Genomic DNA, 18,809 nt, shown 5'->3' with positions numbered 1-18,809 from the left:
ACTGTTGTAATCCACGTATGGCAAGAACCACTCAACTAAGTAAAGAGAAACATCAGTCCATCATTACTTTAAGACATGAAGATCAGTCATTCTGGAAAATTTCCAGAACTTTGAAGGTATTCTCAAGTGCAGTCATGAAAAATATGAAAACGCTATGATTAAACTGGCTCCCATGAAGACTACCCCAGTAAAGGAAGAAAATAAATAATGTAACAGAGGAGCTAGGCTCATGTAGCAGTTCTTATACCAATTCACATATAGTGCTGAAAGTACTCGCTCCACCTCAGAGGAGGGACTTACAGTGTAAAGCTCAAAACTTGAGTCTCACACCAGTGTCGCCAAAGATGTCACACACATTCATCTGATAGGGATGTCAGTAACCTCTATTTGTTTATTAACATTTAACGCATTTCGGGGATTGAGTCCCGTTCATCAGGAGAAAGCAATTGACAGCTTACAAAGATATATATAGTGTGGTAGCCATCACTTCTTCTGGTCTCAAAAATGCCCACTCAACGTGCAATCGTACCAGAAATGGAAAAACTAGAAAGCCATATGTCACCACTGGGTCAGGACCAGAATACATAGGAAGTGTTCCACTATAGAACACATAGGATCTTTTGGCAAGACGTCAATTCCTTCCAGAGACCAGAAGTGACAGATGTGTTCTAGCATAGAGACCAGAAGCAGTGATGCCTAATACACTATTATAAGGTATTATTGGCTTTGTGAAGTGATTGTGTATGGCTTTCTCCTGATGAAAGAGACACAATCCCCCCAAAATGTGTTGTGTTAATAAAAAAACATCCACTATTGAGGTTACTGGCATTGTTTTCAGTCGACCGTGCGTGACATCTTCAGTGACACTGGGGTGAGAGGTGTGGGACTCAGGGGTTTGGAGCTTCCCCCTGCAAGTCCCCACTCTCAGGTGGAGTGAGTACTTTCAGCCTTTATATGTGAATTAGTACATGAACTGGAACACGAGTCTAGCGCCTGTTACATTATTATCTGTTTAATGGTCCGTTTACCAAGACCAGAGTTGCTTCGTGTGGAGGGCTTCTGATTCTACCTGGCTGTGTTGCTGTTAGAGAACCAAAAGGACCTGAGATCCCCTGCCCTTACCTTTACAATAACCTAATGGTTGGGTACTCCCTGCCTCTTTTCATTCAATCAGTCTCTTAACCTGTTTTTTCCCCCTTTCTCCCCCTCCATTGGTGCCTGTTTATCTTTCTTGTTTTTCCTTTTTCAGTCTCACAACTTTTGATCAGAAAAAAAGACCAAGAGTTTTCTTTGCTCCAGAGGATAAGTTCATTAGAGTTACCAACCGCGAAAGCTGAAAATTAGCTGCACCTCGAATAGAACCTACATAAATGGTTTACAGAGATGAAGTTCCAGACACATCTCAACATCAGCTCTCCAGAGGTGTGATGTGTGTGGTTGAATTGCTGCAAAAAAAGCCACTACTGAGGAACAAGAAGAGAACTGCTTGGGTCAATAAAGAATTGGACATTAGACCAGTGGAAATCTGTACTTTGGTTTAAGGAGTCAAAGTGTGAGCTTTTTTTGGTTCCAACGGCCATGTCTTTGTAAGGTACAGTAAAGTTGAGCAGATGGTTTCTACCTGAGTGGTTCCCACAGGGAAGCATGAAGGAGGAGGTGTGATGGTGTGGGAGTGGTTTGCAGTTGAGACCATTGGTGATTTACACAAAATTCAAGGCACACTTAACCAGCATGGCTACCACAGCATTCTGCAGCAACATGGTTTGCACTTGGTGGGACCAAGAATTAAAGTGATTGAGTGCTGTCAGATGACATGGCCTTCTTAACCCAATTGAGATGGTTTGGGATGAGTTGAACCAGAGAGTAAAGGAAAAAGAGCAGCCACAACAAGTGCTCAACACCTCTAGGAACTCCTTCAAGACTGCTGGAAAACCATTCCAGGCAACTGCTTTACACAGATGATTGACAAAATGCAAAGAGTGCGCAAAGCTGTCATCAAAGCAAAATACAGCTACTTTGAAGAATATAAAATATAATACTGGTTTAATACTTTTTTAGTTACTACTTAATATTTGTTCCTTCCCCGCTTTCATATCTTCAATCTGAATCTACAATGTAGAAAAGAAAAACCATGTCCACAATTGACTGGTACTATATCAGAAGAAAATGTCCACTGTATATAAAAACAAAACAAAAAAAAACCTCAGTTGGTGACAGAAACTGAAGGTGTACTGGTAGAATGCTAAATACTAACACTGCATTTTCAAATTTAAAAGGGTTGTCTGGGAGTTAAATACTGCCAACATATCCTTAGGATCATCCATATCCGATTCTCAAATGTCCGACTCCCATGACCCCCCCCATCATCTGTGTGAAGGGGCCTGTGACATCACATCCATCAATCAGTCCCATTCAAGTGAAAGAGACCAAGTTGCAATACCATGCATGGCCACTATATAATGTACAGTGCTGTGCTTGGTATACCAAGAAAAGCGCTGCAGCCCCCTTCAAACAGCCGATAGGCTGGAGTGCCAGGAGTTGGATCAATCAAACTCTGATGATCTATCTTGAGGACAGATCATCAATATTTAAAGAGGTTATCCAAGAATCCTGAGGCTAGGTCATCATTTATCACATTGGCGGGGGTCCGAGGCCTGGCACCCCCGGAGATCAGCTGTTTCATGGAGCGTCCACACTCACCTGAGCTCTGGTGAGTGCAGCAGACTCCCGGCAGCTTACCAAGCACAGCACTCTATAGCGGCTGTGCTTGGTGTTGCAGCTCAGCTCCATTGACTTGAATGGGATGGAACTGCAACTAGGCCATGTGACTAATGTACATTGACATCACATGGCCTAGGAAGAGCTCACTGCGCTCTCAGAGGTACGTCCCCTTCTAACAACTGATCAGTGGAGGACGGAGGTCCGGGAACCCTCCCGATCTGATATTGATGATCTATCCAGGAGGTAAATTAGATTCCCGGATAACCCTTTTAATTCTCGGAAAACCCTTTAACCTTTGAGTGATGTATATACAGAAAATGGCAATGCCGCTTCCAGTTTCGGTCTTAGGGATCATGTGGGGGTCAAGTATCTGCACAAGCTGCTAAGTCTAAGCCTTTTACAACCTCTCTGGGGCTGTATTAGCTACAGCCACAGGGGAATATGTCAGCCGCAGCTGCAGGAGAAATCAGCAATAAAAAAACATTTATTTATTTTTAAATGTAATGTTAGCACAAAACGTTAAATATAAAAAAAATAAAAAGAATCAAAAAAAATAAAAACAGAAAAAAAAGCCATCACATTGCAGCTTTTAGCCCTGTTCCCAGTGACGGTAAACTACATACCCACTATATCAAAATGACAATACTATATTATAATATATAAAAACAAAACTTTTCCCCCCTTATTATTTACATTTTCCTGGGGGGGGGGGGAAATACGCTAAATAAAAATGACACAAATAAAGCCCCATGTATCACTGAAAGAAGGTGCAAAAATTATTTACATAACTGAACTGAAAAGAAGCTATGGCTATAAAAAAAAATAAAACTGAAAATGCATCTGGTTGGGAAGGGGGGTAAATGGCCCGGTCTTGAACTGGTTGAGGAATAAGTTACAATAATTAAAAAGGCATTAATAGTTTCAAAGGCAAATTTACCAAAGAGATTTTTTCCTGCCCTTTAAGAAGTTTTCTAATATGATCCCAGAAACAGTCCGTCCCTTTCCCACGCCAGCTCCATCTCCAATGAGAAATCCAGCTCGTTGGCCACCGGGAAGGACCACTTCATGTTGCTTTAAAAGAACACAACATAAAATGTAAAACCATGTCGTCAATGGCAAGTTTAAAGAGGACCTTTCGTGTTCATTTGTTTTTTTAGTTAGTTAAATACCCCCGCTGATGCTGCCACCCTGCCTGGTTTTTTTTTTTTTTAATATCGCTCCTACGCCCCACTGTGTTCCCCTGTAGTTTTCCCACTCAGTATGTTAATCCTGAGCATCGGTACAGGGAGGAGGAGACTCCAGGGTTTCTCAATGGGCGTCTCCTTCTCCCTGGCTGTGCCGCGGTCCAATCACAGCGGACAGCGTCTCGGCAAGGGAGAAGGAGACGCCCATTGAGAAACCGTGGAGTCTCTTTCTCCCTGTACCGATCTTACTTATGGGAATACTACAGGGGGGCAGAGTGGGACGTAGGATCGATATTTAAAAAAAACAGGCAGGGTGGCAGCATCAGTAGGGGGTACCCCGCAAGTAAAGGTATTGATTCTGAATAAAAAATAAACAAACAAACATGAAAGGTACTCTTAAATCTTCAGCAATATTGCCATTACACACCTGACACGCGTACACTATGGCTTCAAGCTGTAAAGCAGACAATAGCCCTTTCTCGACAATAGAACTGGGAAGGGAAAGAGTGTAGGTAATGTCTGGAGGAGGGACGCTGGAGAGGGTGCTGGTCTCCACTACACGGTCGGGGTGCTGGATACCTAGTTTGGCTGATATGAGAAGACAGAATCTCGGTAAATACAGATTATACTTCATAGTAGGGTTTAACCCAATAATTCATTTGGCTGCTGTAAATGCACTCACATTTAGAAGGCATGTAATCTGCATAGGTCTCCGTGTGCCCCAGCTCCTCAGCATCTTCATCGTCATCCTCCTCTTCTTCTACTACAGGATTTGACGACTGTAACATGAGGGACAAAAGTAAGAATTTATCATGAACATGACAATGTAAAGGTGGATATAGCGCAGGCATTTCGATCTTACCCGCTGCTGCACTGATGGAGTATTAATTATGGCTTGCAGGTCCTCAAACTTGTCCAGGCCCAGAAAGGGGCGACTGGAGGAAAGAAGCTGACCAACGAAAAAACATATGCAATTAGAAAAAACTTAGCTTGTTAACGCCCCTTTCACATGAGCGAGTTTTGAAGTGAATGCATAGCACCAGTACATGAGCATTGCTTTTCAGACACCATTTCTGCGTTGCACGCGAATCACAGCATGTTCTATATTCTGTGTTTTTCATGCAGCCCTGGCCCCATAGAAGTGAATGGGGCTTCAGTGAAAAATGCATTGCATCCGGATATTGTTTGTTATTCGTCAGTTTCTTATCACGTGCGTGAAAAATGCATCAAAACTGATTTCACCCGCGCGGAAAAAACTGAAACACTAAACGCAATTGCAGACAAAACCGACACAATCCGTCTCATTCGTGTGAAAGAGGCTTAAGTCAAAGTAATAAACACAAGGCACAGAACTATATATATATATATATATATATATATATATATATATATATATTATCACATACACCCGATAGCAAAAACGTACCAAAATGACAACTTCCTAGCACATGCAGAAGACTGGATCTACCATATCAGAGAAGGTTGGTTGTAATTAATATTCTGCCTAATCCTAAAAGCCCTTGTACATGGGCATGAGGACCAGGACAATTATTGGGAACAAACATTCATATGAACATTCATCCTGATAATTGACCGATGTAATCTGCTGCGAATTGCTCATTTGTCAGTTGATCGCTTCTTTCATGCAGCACCAAAAAAATCGCCGTTTATCAGCACCATATCACCCCATGTAAACAGAGATGTGTTGCCGACAACAAAACCGTATGGCGATGAATGATCACAGTAACAACGATCGAAAATGAACATTACTTCTCCCCAATCAATGCCCGCTCTATGGGCAAGTCTAAAAAGGTGCCAAGTCCTACAGATATAGTTAGAGTACAGAACAAAAATTGCACACTGGGGACGGCAGGATAACTCTGGTGACAATTATTTTTCATTTAAATCGAAGCCTCAATAGAAGAAATTGCATAAGCTTTAATTAGAAGAAGAAAAAAATAAAATAAAATAAAAAAGGTGTGGTGATTAGTGGCTCCTGGCATTAGTTCAGTTCTGGCTTAGAGAACAGAAAAAAAATAAAAACTAGTAACTATGTTTAACCAGGAATAATGAATATAACAACTGTGATAGAGAGAAGACAATCTAATGTACAGTAGAATGGGTGCAGTGAGCAAAGAGAAAGTATCGGCACCACTCACCGATGTAGTGCTGGTGTCTTGTGGCATGATATCCCATATTGTCGGTACATTGCTGAGACTGTCAATCGGCAGAAAGTCCTGAGTGTCCTTAATGTCAGATAAAGAATCCGGGGAAGAGAGGATGGAGTGGTTGGATAACTCATTAAAATATGGGGGAGGGTCCTTCGGGAGAGAAAGATAGGGACAGTTAAAAGCTGAAAAATTAAAAAAGGAAAATCGACACCTCAAACCCGCGCAGTATTTTTGCTTGCAGTACTGTATCTGAAGCAGATGTTGTGAAATGAGATATTACTCTGCATTCATTCAGGTCTAACTGGCCCACCAGCAATAAGTAAGAGGAACATTTGATGAAACCCTGTACAAACCAGCTATCCTTGGCACTGTGAAAGGCAAACTCCCTTCGGGAAGGTCTTGAATGAGCTGTATAACCAGGTTAGCGGTAAGTCATCACAATGGACCCTTGAGGGGACTTTGCAATCTATACTCCCTGGTCCCATTTATGCCTTAAAAAGGGGCATCCTAAGAATTTTTTGCGCAGACCGCTCGCCTGGTCATACGATATTGGAAATCCCAAGACACTCCACACATTAGAAACTGGTTAGATACATTTGAGGAGATACGCAGAATGGCTGAATTGTTGGCGGAAGATGAAGGCACAGATGAGAGCCATCTTAAAACGTGAACCCCCTGGATCCTATTTAAGGGTTCTCAAGAGTATCAAACCTGGTTAGACCAGGTAAATATTAGAACATAAATGCTTTATGGTTACTGAAATTTCAAATGGTATACCTTTCCCCTTCCCTTTTTTTTTTTCTTCTTCTCTCTTTCCTCTCCCTCTCTCCTTGCCTCCTCTGTCTCTATGTCAGATTAATACTAGCTAAATATGGTTTTCCAATTTATCAAATTTGGTCTTTTTCCTTACCAATTGTACTGGTCTAACTATATTTGGATATTGTATTAAGTGGCAATAATGAAAAGCTATTTATGTTGTTTCAATATATATTATATTGTTATCTTCAATAAAAATAATTGAACAACAAACTAGCTATCCAGATATGGTCCAAACTTAGCAAGATGGCAGCATAACAAAGTCAACATGAACACTTCAAGACAAAGGCACATCCAGACTCTGGTAATCTGCACATTTCTCACCACGATGCAATCAGAGCTTTCATCCCTCAACATCTTCACTTCCTAGTGTCCAGCAGACTGTCCAATGAATGAGAAATTAAAAACATTTGTTCTTTGCACTTCATAAGACACATTAACGGGAGGAAATTCACCGAAATTCATGGCTGCAATGATAGATGCATGTTCAGCTGTCCTACCTACTTCTCGTAATAGTATATACAGTATACATGTTACAGACACTATGATCCTCCAGAGACAACAATGCCACTTGTCCTGCAATTATACTATAGATAAGGAACCATGCCCTGACCTGCTGAGACATAGTGCCATCACTGGAAAAAGTTCTCATGACTGGATTTACTGGAAAATTACACCAAACATGGTAAAAATACCATCCCCTACCACAATCTGCACTGGAGCCTCCATAGCAGACTACGACGACAATATTTTGTCCAGTGGACGTCATGACCAAAACCTGACAGATCCCATTATAGTCACTGGGGTCAATAGGAAGCTGTTGCGATCTGTCACATCATTACTAACATTCTTGTCATTCTGCTCATAGATGTGACCCCAGTCTTATTTCAGCCTGAAAGATGGTCAACGCAGAAAAATCAGAGGATCAAAAGAGAAAGGCGAGAGCCGATCTAGTTAAACTTTATAGGCTCCTTCACACAGTGTTTTTTTTAAGTGCAACATGATTTTTACAGTGTTTTTACGTGCACTTTTCTTGGCTTTTTATTTTTTAAGTGTTATTTGGTAAATGTACATTTAAGTCCTAATAGAAGCCTATGAAACAAAACACCAAAAACAAAAAACACACAAACATGAGAGACCATGAGAAAATAGAGAGGAGTGTGCGACAGAGAAGAGAGGAGAGAGAGAGAGAGTGACAGTGGAGAGCGACAGGGCAGAGAAGCGAGAGAGAGAGTGCGACAGAGGAAAGAAAAGACAGCGCAAGAGAGGAGAGCGAGAAAAAAAAATGTAAAAAGGAGAAGAGAGAGTTAGTGAGAAAGGAGAGAACAGAGCAAGTGAAAAAGGAGAGAAAAGAGTGAAAGAGAAATAAGAAAAAAAGATTCTGCATTTCAGTGAGCGATCTGCTGACCTAAATTATCTTTTGGACCTTGGACTGCAGCACCCTGCGAATCCTTATTCTAGGTGTGTACGTAATTCTGCTATTTTAGCAGGGAAAATAAGGAAGTTGGAAAGGTTAAGCAACAATTTAGTAAAAGCTACAATGACAAATACCTGAAACCATGGGATGCTGGAAACTCCCTTTAATCACCCTCTAATTTCAAACACAATGGCGTAATCAGAGGCGAGGGGCTCAAAGTTACCCGACCCTCCTCCTAGCTGTACACAAGGATTTCTTCTGAGCCAATAATTAATCAGGAAAGATATCCAAGTAGGTATATCAAACATTCTCAAATTTTTTTTATAATTATGTAGAGGAGTAACAACCCCCACAGATGTTCAGCTATCCACTGCCTATTCTTTTCTTCCATCTATTGCCTTCACTTTTTCAACAATCGCTGGTGTCGTGTTTTAGTTGGTCTACAGCACTATTCAAAGTAACGGAACCCTGATAATGCTGGGTGGTCCTGTGTTAAATCCCCCAACATCCACATGGAGTTTGTATGTTCTACCTGAGGAAGCATGAGTTTTCTCAGAGTTTTGCTGGAATACAATCTGCTGCGAGTTCAAACGGAGACAAGGACTAATACGTGTGATGACAATTTCTGTACAGCGCTGTGGAATATACTGGAGATATAACTGAACTAACTAATGGGATCGGTCGGGATACGTTTGACAACATATCTGGTGTAGCTGCTACTTGATGATGCTAATGTGAACTCAGCCTTCGAATATTATAAACGTTTCGGTATCTGAAAATAGGATTTTTTCCTCCATCTAAACTTAGGTGCATGGTCTGATTCCATACTACTTGTAGTGTGCGCTGCTTATATAAAAGTATGCGCCATTTTATAAAAACTGTCTTATATCGCCTACACAGTTCTTAAGAAAATAGGCAGATGACAGACACATGAGTTGTGGGATATGTTCAATATCCACAAAATAATACAAAAGGGCGATAATGGAAATGGACAATTGCCACACACAATGCGTCCACAAAAGACAAAAGGCCAGCATAAATGTAAAATCTTACATGACCATCAGAAAACCTACCATCAAGGGCATTAACGGCAAAAGTAAGCAACTGTAGATTATACTGGAGTGTACCTTCTTTGTAGGGTCATTGACAGCAGTATTAGTAAGGCCTCATGCACACAAACATATTTTCATTCAGTGTCCATTTCGGGGGGTTTTTGTGGACCGTATACGGAACCTTTTCATTTCAATGGGTCCGCAAAAAAAAAAAAAAAAAAACAGAAGGTACCCTGTGTGCATTCCGTTTCAATATGTCCGTATTTCCGTTCCTCAAAAAAATACAACATGTCCTAGTATTGCCCGCATTAATTACGGATAAGGATAGGACTGTTCTATTAGCAGCCAGCTTTTCCATTGTGCAAAATACAGAACGCACACAGATGTCATCCGCATTTTTTTGTGGATCCGTTTTTTTGTGGACAGCAAAATACATACAGCAGTGTGCATGAGGCCTTAAGGTAAGTATCTGTAGACTATACTGGAGTGTACCTTCTTCGTAGAATCACTGACAGCAGTATTAGTAAAGGTAAGTATCTGTAGACTATACTGGAGTGTACCTTCTTTTGTAGAATCACTGACCGCACTATCAGTAAAGGTAAGTAAGTAAGTAAGTAAGTATCTGTAGACTATACTGGACTGTACCTTCTTTTGTAGAATCACTGACCGCACTATCAGTAAAGGTAAGTAAGTATCTGTAGACTATACTGGACTGTACCTTCTTTTGTAGAATCACTGACAGCAGTATTAGTAAAGGTAAGTATCTGTAGACTATACTGGACTGTACCTTCTTCGTAGAATCACTGACAGCAGTATTAGTAAAGGTAAGTATCTGTAGATTACAATGGAGTGTACCTCCTTTGTAGACTCACTGACAGCACTATCAGTAAAGGTAAGTATCTGTAGACTATACTGGAGAGTACCTTCTTCGTAGAGTCACTGACAGCAGTATTAGTAAAGGTAAGTATCTGTAGACTATACTGCAGTGTACCTCCTTTGTAGAATGACAGCAATAGATAAAAGGTTTCCCAATCTCTCATAATAACACATCCTCGGTTACTAGAACAAATCTATTATTACTTTTTCTTTCATTATGCTGTCGTTACAGAAGCCATCTACAGGTTTGAAGCGTGAATTCATTGAACCTTACCGATACATATGGTACTGCCATATGGTACTGATTTAAAGAAAGCTATGGTCCTCCACTTACTATACTACTGATAAAATGCACACATGAATGCATCTAATTCTACCATTTGCAGAATTTCGAGGCTCAGCTATCCAATGACCTGACTGACCAGTCGAGAGGATGCCCTACATCTGAGAAGTCAATGAACAGTCGCCCAGAGCTGGAACAAGATGGCTTATTTACATACACAAGTCATATTCTTAGGAGGATTCCAGTTTTACTGGGAGGCGCCTCCCCAGTCTAGGTATTACAGTAAGAGTGAGACTCCCCCCCCCCCCTCCCAGCCATTATGGCTAGCCCTCCCTTACTGTATTGGGAGACAGATCCCCTGGTCCTCATATTACTGGAAAAATGAGATTTCCCCCCTCTCATTGATAATGCCGAGAAATGGCCCCAACACCAAAATTACAAAAACCGCCCCTGAACTCCATGACCATATTATCAACCAGCATGCCAAACTTGATATTTCTGGTTGACTGGCCCAAAACATCATGCGCAATATGGCTTCACTGACCGGTACTGTAAAAGATTACACCACTGATTAAAGAGCAAGATTTCAGGCTGAATAATCCCCAAGGCCAAGTAAATTCCACCCAGAATTCTAAAAGGACTCCAGCAACCATCACTACAAAATGCAAAGATCTCAAAGTCTACAAGACACAATCATAAACCAGCGGTATACTGGACCAGACTTCAGATATCACACTGGAGGATCAGCTTCATAGCAGCATAGAAACATAGGACTGATACACGAACAGGCACAGAAACAGTTCTAAAATAAAGAAACACCTCAAAAAAGAATTATAATCCTTCAAAACATATAAACCGATACTATATTATCTATTAAAACCATTTCAAACGGGATGGCAATGTGTGCCATCTTGTAGGACAAGTAGGATGTGGTACACAAGAAATACAGAACAAAGTACGACAGCAGTATTTCCGATACCGAACAAAACGTACACAGAAGAAAAAACTAAAATAAAGAAACCACACGCAAATGCTTGCCTATGGGGACCTGGATATGTATTTGCATATCACAAGGTTTTACAATGACTCAATACATTTCTCAGAAACAACGCTTGTACCTCTGGAGAAGTAGTTTGGCTCATATCCTTGTGAAGTTAGGGGCCTTCCCAAGTGTGACATGAAGGAGGAAGACGCAAACCCTAGTGCCTTGTATAATGCTGGCAGAGATCTAAAAGAAACGGTATATATGTGCAGGTCTGTGACACGCTAGAGCGTAGGCTGTCCTCAGGAGAAAGCACATGTAGAAGCTCACCGACCCCGCGCTAAGCTAGGAGATGTCAGAATGAGTGCTGGTACCTTGTTCACGGAGGAAAGCTTCAGCCAGAAGTGCAGATGTGACATACCAACAGGAGAGAGGAGATAGCCGGAGAGAGGCAGCTCTACACATGACAACACTGCCTCAGTGCTGCTGCTCTCTCCTCCCCATACTATCCCACCTCCCTCCCCCCAGGGTACGCAGGCCAGCCCTGATCCCACTTCCTCTCAGTGCTCTTCTGACTTTCAGGAAATGATTCTATGCGAGGATTCCTGGCAGTCACAACACTTACTGTGCCTGGCCCCGCCTCTTTATGTACCTGTACCTGCCCTGCCAGCCAATCACAGCCTGGGAACGGGCGGCTAACTTAACCCCTAGCCGCCTGGAACTCTGACTACTACTGCCTGACTGCCAGGGGGGGGGCAGAGCACCAGTTGATTAGTCTGTTAACTCCTTCACTGCTGACGTGCCATGTCATTAACCCCTTCCAAGGGACTACTAACGCATAGACATTGATTCTTTTCTTGTTCATTCCTCCCTCCCCCCCAGAGAGCAATTGAACTGAGGGGAATAGAGAGGATTCCAGGAACTTTAATATTTACAGCAGACTATGAACGTGCATTAACTTTAGCACCAGCTACAGGAACTAAGAATAAAAATCTCTGCTAAACATGGTTCACATGCCCCCACCGCCAGCAGCCCCACCCTGCACACAAAATGCCCCCTGAAAAAAAACAAATATCCGGGCACACAATGGAATTGCTGCACCACCATACTTGGGCTAAGTTTTAATGAAAATGTAAAAAATTGCAGCAAGCCATGTAATAAAAAAAGCACATCTGTTTGAGATGGGTTATTTTTGCACATTTTCTGTGTGGAATCTGCAGCATGCCCTTACGGGTCCATGTACACCAATTTCAGTTTTCTAGGGGTTATACAGTTTTTTCCCCCACAGTGGCAAGTCTTACAAGAATTACCTTACCATGTTGCCGGCACTTGTGGGATCACGTGCTGTACATCGAGCACGTGATCCTAGTCAGGTTTCAACCCACAATGTATGGGTGTTGCACCTGCATAGTCAGGCAGCCTTGGGCGCGGCAAGCTGTCTGCGCCGGAGGACGTCTGACTGTGCAGGAGCAACCCGCAAATATTGCAGGATGAAACCTGGCTTGGATCCTTGTCTACAGTACATGATCCCAGAAGAGCCCACAACATAATTAGAGTGAAGAGTGCAGCGCACGCCTGGTAAGGGAAAAAAATTAATCCCAATACTTGTTAATTGATCCCCCTCTTGTTAGGGTACATTCACACAACCAAATGTGGTTAGGTGTCCGCAAAACACGGATATTGGCCGGGTGCACTCCGCAGAACGGAAAGGCCGGCCCCTAATAGAACAGTCCTATTCCTGAGGACAATAATAGGACATACACATGCGGAATGCACACAGTCCTTTTCGTTTTCTTGAAGCCCCATTGAAGTAAACGGTGAAAGGTTCTGCATGCGGGCCACAAAAAAAAAAAAAGAACAAGCAATGGAAAAGTCATCACTGTGGGCGAGATGAGATTTCGAAAATAAAAGTTACCAGATAACCCATTGAGTTTGTAAATGGTAATTGCCAACTGAAATCTGCTCCCAGCCACACACAAAATAAAAAAAAGACATGAACTAAAACCCCCATAAATTGTATCATGTAAGCAGTATCTGAAAACCACTCCGTCCTAGAGAACAGGGAAGTTCTGAGCTCCCCATAAATAAGATAAAAGTTGGTCCAACTGGCAGATTTTGGTGGAAGCAACCGACCACCTATTACCCTGCATTAAACACAGGTAAAAGAAGGAGGGAGCATGCTGGACTTCAACATGCCCACCCTTAGTTCCCATGGGAGAAAAACCATTGGAACAGGCATCTGGCTTATTCCCCTCTCCCCATTGGAGATAGCAGGAATTGTCATTGGTCAACCAACTATCTACTGTATATGGCCGGCTTTGAATTTACCAAGATACCAGTGTGTGGATGGTGTATTCACAAGAAGCAGATTTGCTGCAAACACCTGAAAAGTTTCTGCGGCATGGGCATGGATTTCTGGGAACCTTATTTAGATAAATGGGACAGCAGCAGAAATGGTAGATTGCATAGATGTCACGAGACCACCAACACTGAGTGTACCCTGGTACGTCAGCGTCGTATAAAGCTAATTTACCATGCCATATACATGTGCACCCCTGCCTCCTATGTCACTCTATACCGCACACTGTAAATGACTGTAAGAAGATCAATAAAATAAATAATGGGGGGCGAACTATCACTGCCGGTTCTACCCGTTAGAAATGCTATAGAGAGTGGAATTACTGGCCTTCCACAAACACAATTTCGAGAGTGTAGGTTAAGACCCCCTCCAAATAATTAGGTGTGATCGCCAAATACTAAAGGACGCCTCAGCACATAAAACACAAAGCAAGGGTTAAGAGAAGTGTGTAAACTCTGCACAGTTCCTCTTGCACTGGAGCACTCCTTCTCGGGATTTTCCACAGAAAGAAATCTGGAAATTTAGGAAGATTTCTGCCTTTACTGTCTAAGTGCATACAACGCAGGTTACAGAAGAGAGTGCCTCTCCCTCCTAACTGCTCAGTCTGATCACATATACATTACTGGAAACATCACAGCACAACATTACGCAACATTCAGCGCAGGTCACCGCAAGCTGCAGCCAGACGGAGGAGGGGGGGGGGGGGCACTGGGGACACAAGGCAAGACCGCTTCTCCAGCATGAACAGTAAAGGGCTAACGCTTGGTCGCTCAAGACAAAGACAAGTAGAAGTTTAGGAAAGCGGACAAAAAGAGGTGCCAGGACAGAAGAGAGTCACAGGACCCAGTATAAAAGGCGTACCAGCAATAAGGAAGCAGGTGCTGCTGGAGACAAGGAAGCAACAGACGCATGCAAATGACCCAAGTGCTTACCTGAACGTAGGCCTGGCTGTCAGAGAAGTAGTTCGAGAACGGGGCGGAATAGTTCCTGCTGTAATATTCTGTCTGACCATTATAATGTAATCTGAGGAGAAAAGAAAAACAACATGGAACAAGGAAAGGACGGAAAAAGGCTAGAGCTACAAGGCGACTGGACGCGGTGCATGGCCGAGCATCCTTGCTTACCGACATCACAGTGAATGAACGGGAATGGGCTGCGTTGTGAGCCACAAAATGCTGCGACTACCATTTAGCTGGAACTTGTGACTCACGCTCACTTTCAATATGCATGTCGCAGCCAAAGTTAGTGTAGCCCTAGACTTAAAGGGGTTTTCCAGGATCCCTATGGTTTTTAAAAGATAAACATGCAGTTGCTTTTCTCATGTACATTCTTCCCATGCTTTTATTTCAATTTGCACTCTCCTGACCCGTTTTCAAAATGTACGTGAAACTTTCTGTGCAACCGATGATGCACTTCTCCTTTCTCTGCCACATCTCCAGCACGGCTCCTAACACCCAGCTAGTTTATAGCTCCTCCCACCAACTAGTTACATAGACACACCCCTAACACCCAGCTAGTTTATAGCTCCTCCCACCAGCTAGTTACATATAGACACTACCCTATCACTGCCCCCATCACCCAGCTAGTTTATAGCTCCTCCCACCCATCTAGTTACATAGACACTCCCCTATCACTGCCCCTAACACCCAGCTTGTTTATAGCTCCTCCCACCAACTAGTTACATAGACACTCCCCTATCACTGCCCCTAACAGCACCCAGGTAATTTATGTAACTAGATGGTGGGAGGAGCTATAGACACTCCCCTATCACTGCCCCTAACACCCAGCTAGTTTAGCTGGTGGAAGGAGCTATAAACTAGCTAGGTGTTAGGGGAGTGTCTATGTAACTAGCTGGTGGGAGGAGCTGTGGTTACATAAACACTCCCCTATCACCCAGCTAATTTATAGCTCCTCCCCCAGCTAGTTTTATAGACACACCCCTAACACCCAGCTGGTTTATAGCTCCTCCCACCAGCTAGTTTTATAGACACACCCCTAACACCCAGCTGGTTTATAGCTCCTCCCACCAGCTAGTTACAAAGACACTGCCCCCAACACCCAGCTAGTATTTTAGCTCCTCCCACCAGCTAGTTACAGACACACCCCTAACACCCAGCTAGTTTATAGCTCCTCCCACCAGTTAGTTACAGACACACCCCTAACACCCAGCTAGTTTATAGCTCCTCCCACCAGCTAGTTACATAGACACACCCCTATCACCCAGCTAGTTTATAGCCCCTCACACCATCTAGTTACATAGACACTCCCCTATCACTGCCCGAACACCCAGCTAGTTTATAGCTCCTCCCACCTAGCTAGTTACATAGACACCCCTAACACCCAGCTAGTTTATAGCTCCTGCCACCAGCTAGTTACATAGACACACCCCTAACACCCAGCTAGTTTATAACTTCTCCCACCAGCTAGTTACAGAGACACACCCCTAACACCCAGCTAGTTTATAGCTTCTCCCACAAGCTAGTTACATATAGACACTCCCCTATCACTGCCCCTAACACCCAGCTAGTTTATAGCTCCTCCCACCAGCTAGTTACATAGACACTCCCTAGTCACTGCCCCTAATGCCCAGCTAGTTAGACACTCCTCTATCACTGCCCCTAACAACGCCCGGCTAATTTATGTAACTAGATGGTGGGAGGAGCTATAGACACTCCCCTATCACTGCCCCTAACACCCAGCTAGTTTAGCTGGTGGAAGGAGCTATAAACTAGCTAGGTGTTAGGGGAGTGTCTATGTAACTAGCTGGTGGGAGGAGCTGTGGTTACATAAACACTCCCCTATCACCAAGCTTGTTTATAGCTCCTCCCACCAGCTAGTTCCAAAGACACTGCCCCAACACCCAGCTAGTTTTTTAGCTCCTCCCACCAGCTAGTTACAGACACACCCCTAACACCCAGCTAGTTTATAGCTCCTCCCACCAGCTAGTTACAGACACACCCCTAACACCCAGCTAGTTTATAGCTCCTCCCACCATCTAGTTACATAAACACTCCCCTATCACTGCCCCAACACCCAGCTAGTTTATAGCTCCTCCCACCCAGCTAGTTACATAGACACTCCCCTATCACAGCTCCTGTTGCTGCCTATGGACATCACAGGAAATAAGATGGACAGCATGGACATGGTCATGTGACGCCAGCCCAGAACAGAAGATAGCCTTCATAAATGACTGTTTTAATGGATGTGGATTCAAACTGAAAACCCCTTTAAGGAAATCTGACAATGCAACTTCACACTGAAGTTTTCGCTGATGGCTAAAAGATGCTGGAAAGGCAAGTGATAAAACTTGCATTTTTGGCAGGCAATGAGTAAGCAATACAAGCAGTTTTATGGGTTGTAAGCACCATCTGCACGGGAATGCAGCACAGTTACCATAGTGTTCATTTATCCGGTCCGTCTACAATAGACAAATGTTGGGGAGTGACCATACATGAGCCTCTGACTACACACTGCCACCATCTCCACTGTTCTTCTGTCTTCCCAGGGGCAGTGTGGCCAACAAAGCTATAGAAAACGATATGGCCATCATGGAAAGAGGGATTATTAGGTAGGTTCTAAAGCACACATGGAGGCATACATAATGCCATAGAAATTTTACCCTGTCCTACTGCAATTCTACCTGAACTCTTAGTTCACCTGCTCTCACAGCTACATTTCTAATCGTTTAATGTACTTCTTATCAGGATTACTAATTACAGCATAGAGGATGCAGGGTCAGGTCTATACTCTTATGCCCCCATTCCTAGGGAAGAAACGGCTATACGAATCTGCAGAGGCTCATACATTTAGAAGCCATACAAAGCTAATCTCCGATGCTGTCTATTACACAACCTGGCGTACAGGGCTTTGAGGGATGCTCCATTATACTTCTGTTCTGTCTAGAAGGCTTTAAAGGGGTTGTCCCATCTTGACATTTCCACAGTGAGATGGGACTAAGCTCTGACCTCAGGTTACCGGACTTAGGAAAACTAACGAGCAGGCCGGCGCCACACTGTTTCGCAGTGAATAAGAGACCCTTTACACGGGTTGATGATCTACCAGATTGTTGGGAAGGAAGTGTTCCTTCCCGACAATCTACTGATCACTAGCGGAGGAGACCAGTGCATTTACATTCAGAGTATGGGTAGGAGCGATCACTTATGTATCGTTGGTTCCCAGCAGCACGATCTGCCACTGGGAAACGATCATCTTTCGTGCTGCACAAAAAATCCAATTACCCAAGGAACAAGCGTTTCACATGTTCAACGGGTAATCGGCGGTGCATTTACACTGCCAGATCATCGCTAACCAGCATTACTAGAACGCTGGTTAATGATGATCTGTTCAATTGTTGGCCCATGTAAAGGGCCCTTAAGAACTATGTAAACAGTAAAGCAGAACAAGCCACAATTTTTCTGTAACCTCCAATTACAGAAGAAGCCTAACTTGTGCTATGCTATTTGCGTACCTCCCATTCACTGCAATGGGAGCCAGGGACACAGCGGAGAGTCAGCTCACTTGGAAGTTTCTGTAAGCCTGGCGACCTAGGGTCTAGGTCTGAGATGTATACTACAGCGGGTGCAGGAATCACATCTTACATCTTAGGCCTCATGCACACGACCGTTGTGTGCACCCGTGGCCGTTGTGCCGTTAGACGTTTTTTTCTGCGGCTCCATTGACTTTCAATGGGGCCGTTGAAAACTCGGCTTGTGCACCGTTTTTACACCACGCCCGTGACCCGTGTTTCTAGGCCGTGAAAAAAATATGACCTGTCCGGTTCACGGGCCCATTCAAGTCAATGGGTCCGTGAAAATCACGGATGCACCCAAGATTGTCATCCGTGTCCGTGATCCGTGTCCGTTTTTTCCTATCATTTCAATGGCAAACTTGACTTAGAATTTTATTTCATTTTTCATGTCTGTGGATCCTCCAAAAATCACGGCAGACC

General features: G+C 43.4%; 1 protein-coding gene across 1 annotated transcript in view; it reads right to left on the bottom strand.

Moving 5' to 3' along the window:
• The window catches only part of SBNO2 (strawberry notch homolog 2), an 84,037-nt gene that overhangs the window by 27,178 nt on the left and 38,050 nt on the right, over positions 1 to 18,809 (bottom strand). The window contains 6 exon segments of the mRNA XM_044269392.1: positions 3,659 to 3,792; positions 4,333 to 4,493; positions 4,588 to 4,684; positions 4,768 to 4,854; positions 6,065 to 6,226; positions 14,794 to 14,884. Of these exon segments, the coding sequence (XP_044125327.1) occupies positions 3,659 to 3,792; positions 4,333 to 4,493; positions 4,588 to 4,684; positions 4,768 to 4,854; positions 6,065 to 6,226; positions 14,794 to 14,884 (732 nt within the window).

The sequence above is a fragment of the Bufo gargarizans genome, chromosome 1 (assembly GCF_014858855.1).
Source record: "Bufo gargarizans isolate SCDJY-AF-19 chromosome 1, ASM1485885v1, whole genome shotgun sequence".
Lineage (NCBI taxonomy): Eukaryota > Metazoa > Chordata > Amphibia > Anura > Bufonidae > Bufo > Bufo gargarizans.
This window is presented reverse-complemented; position numbering and strand designations above follow the sequence as displayed.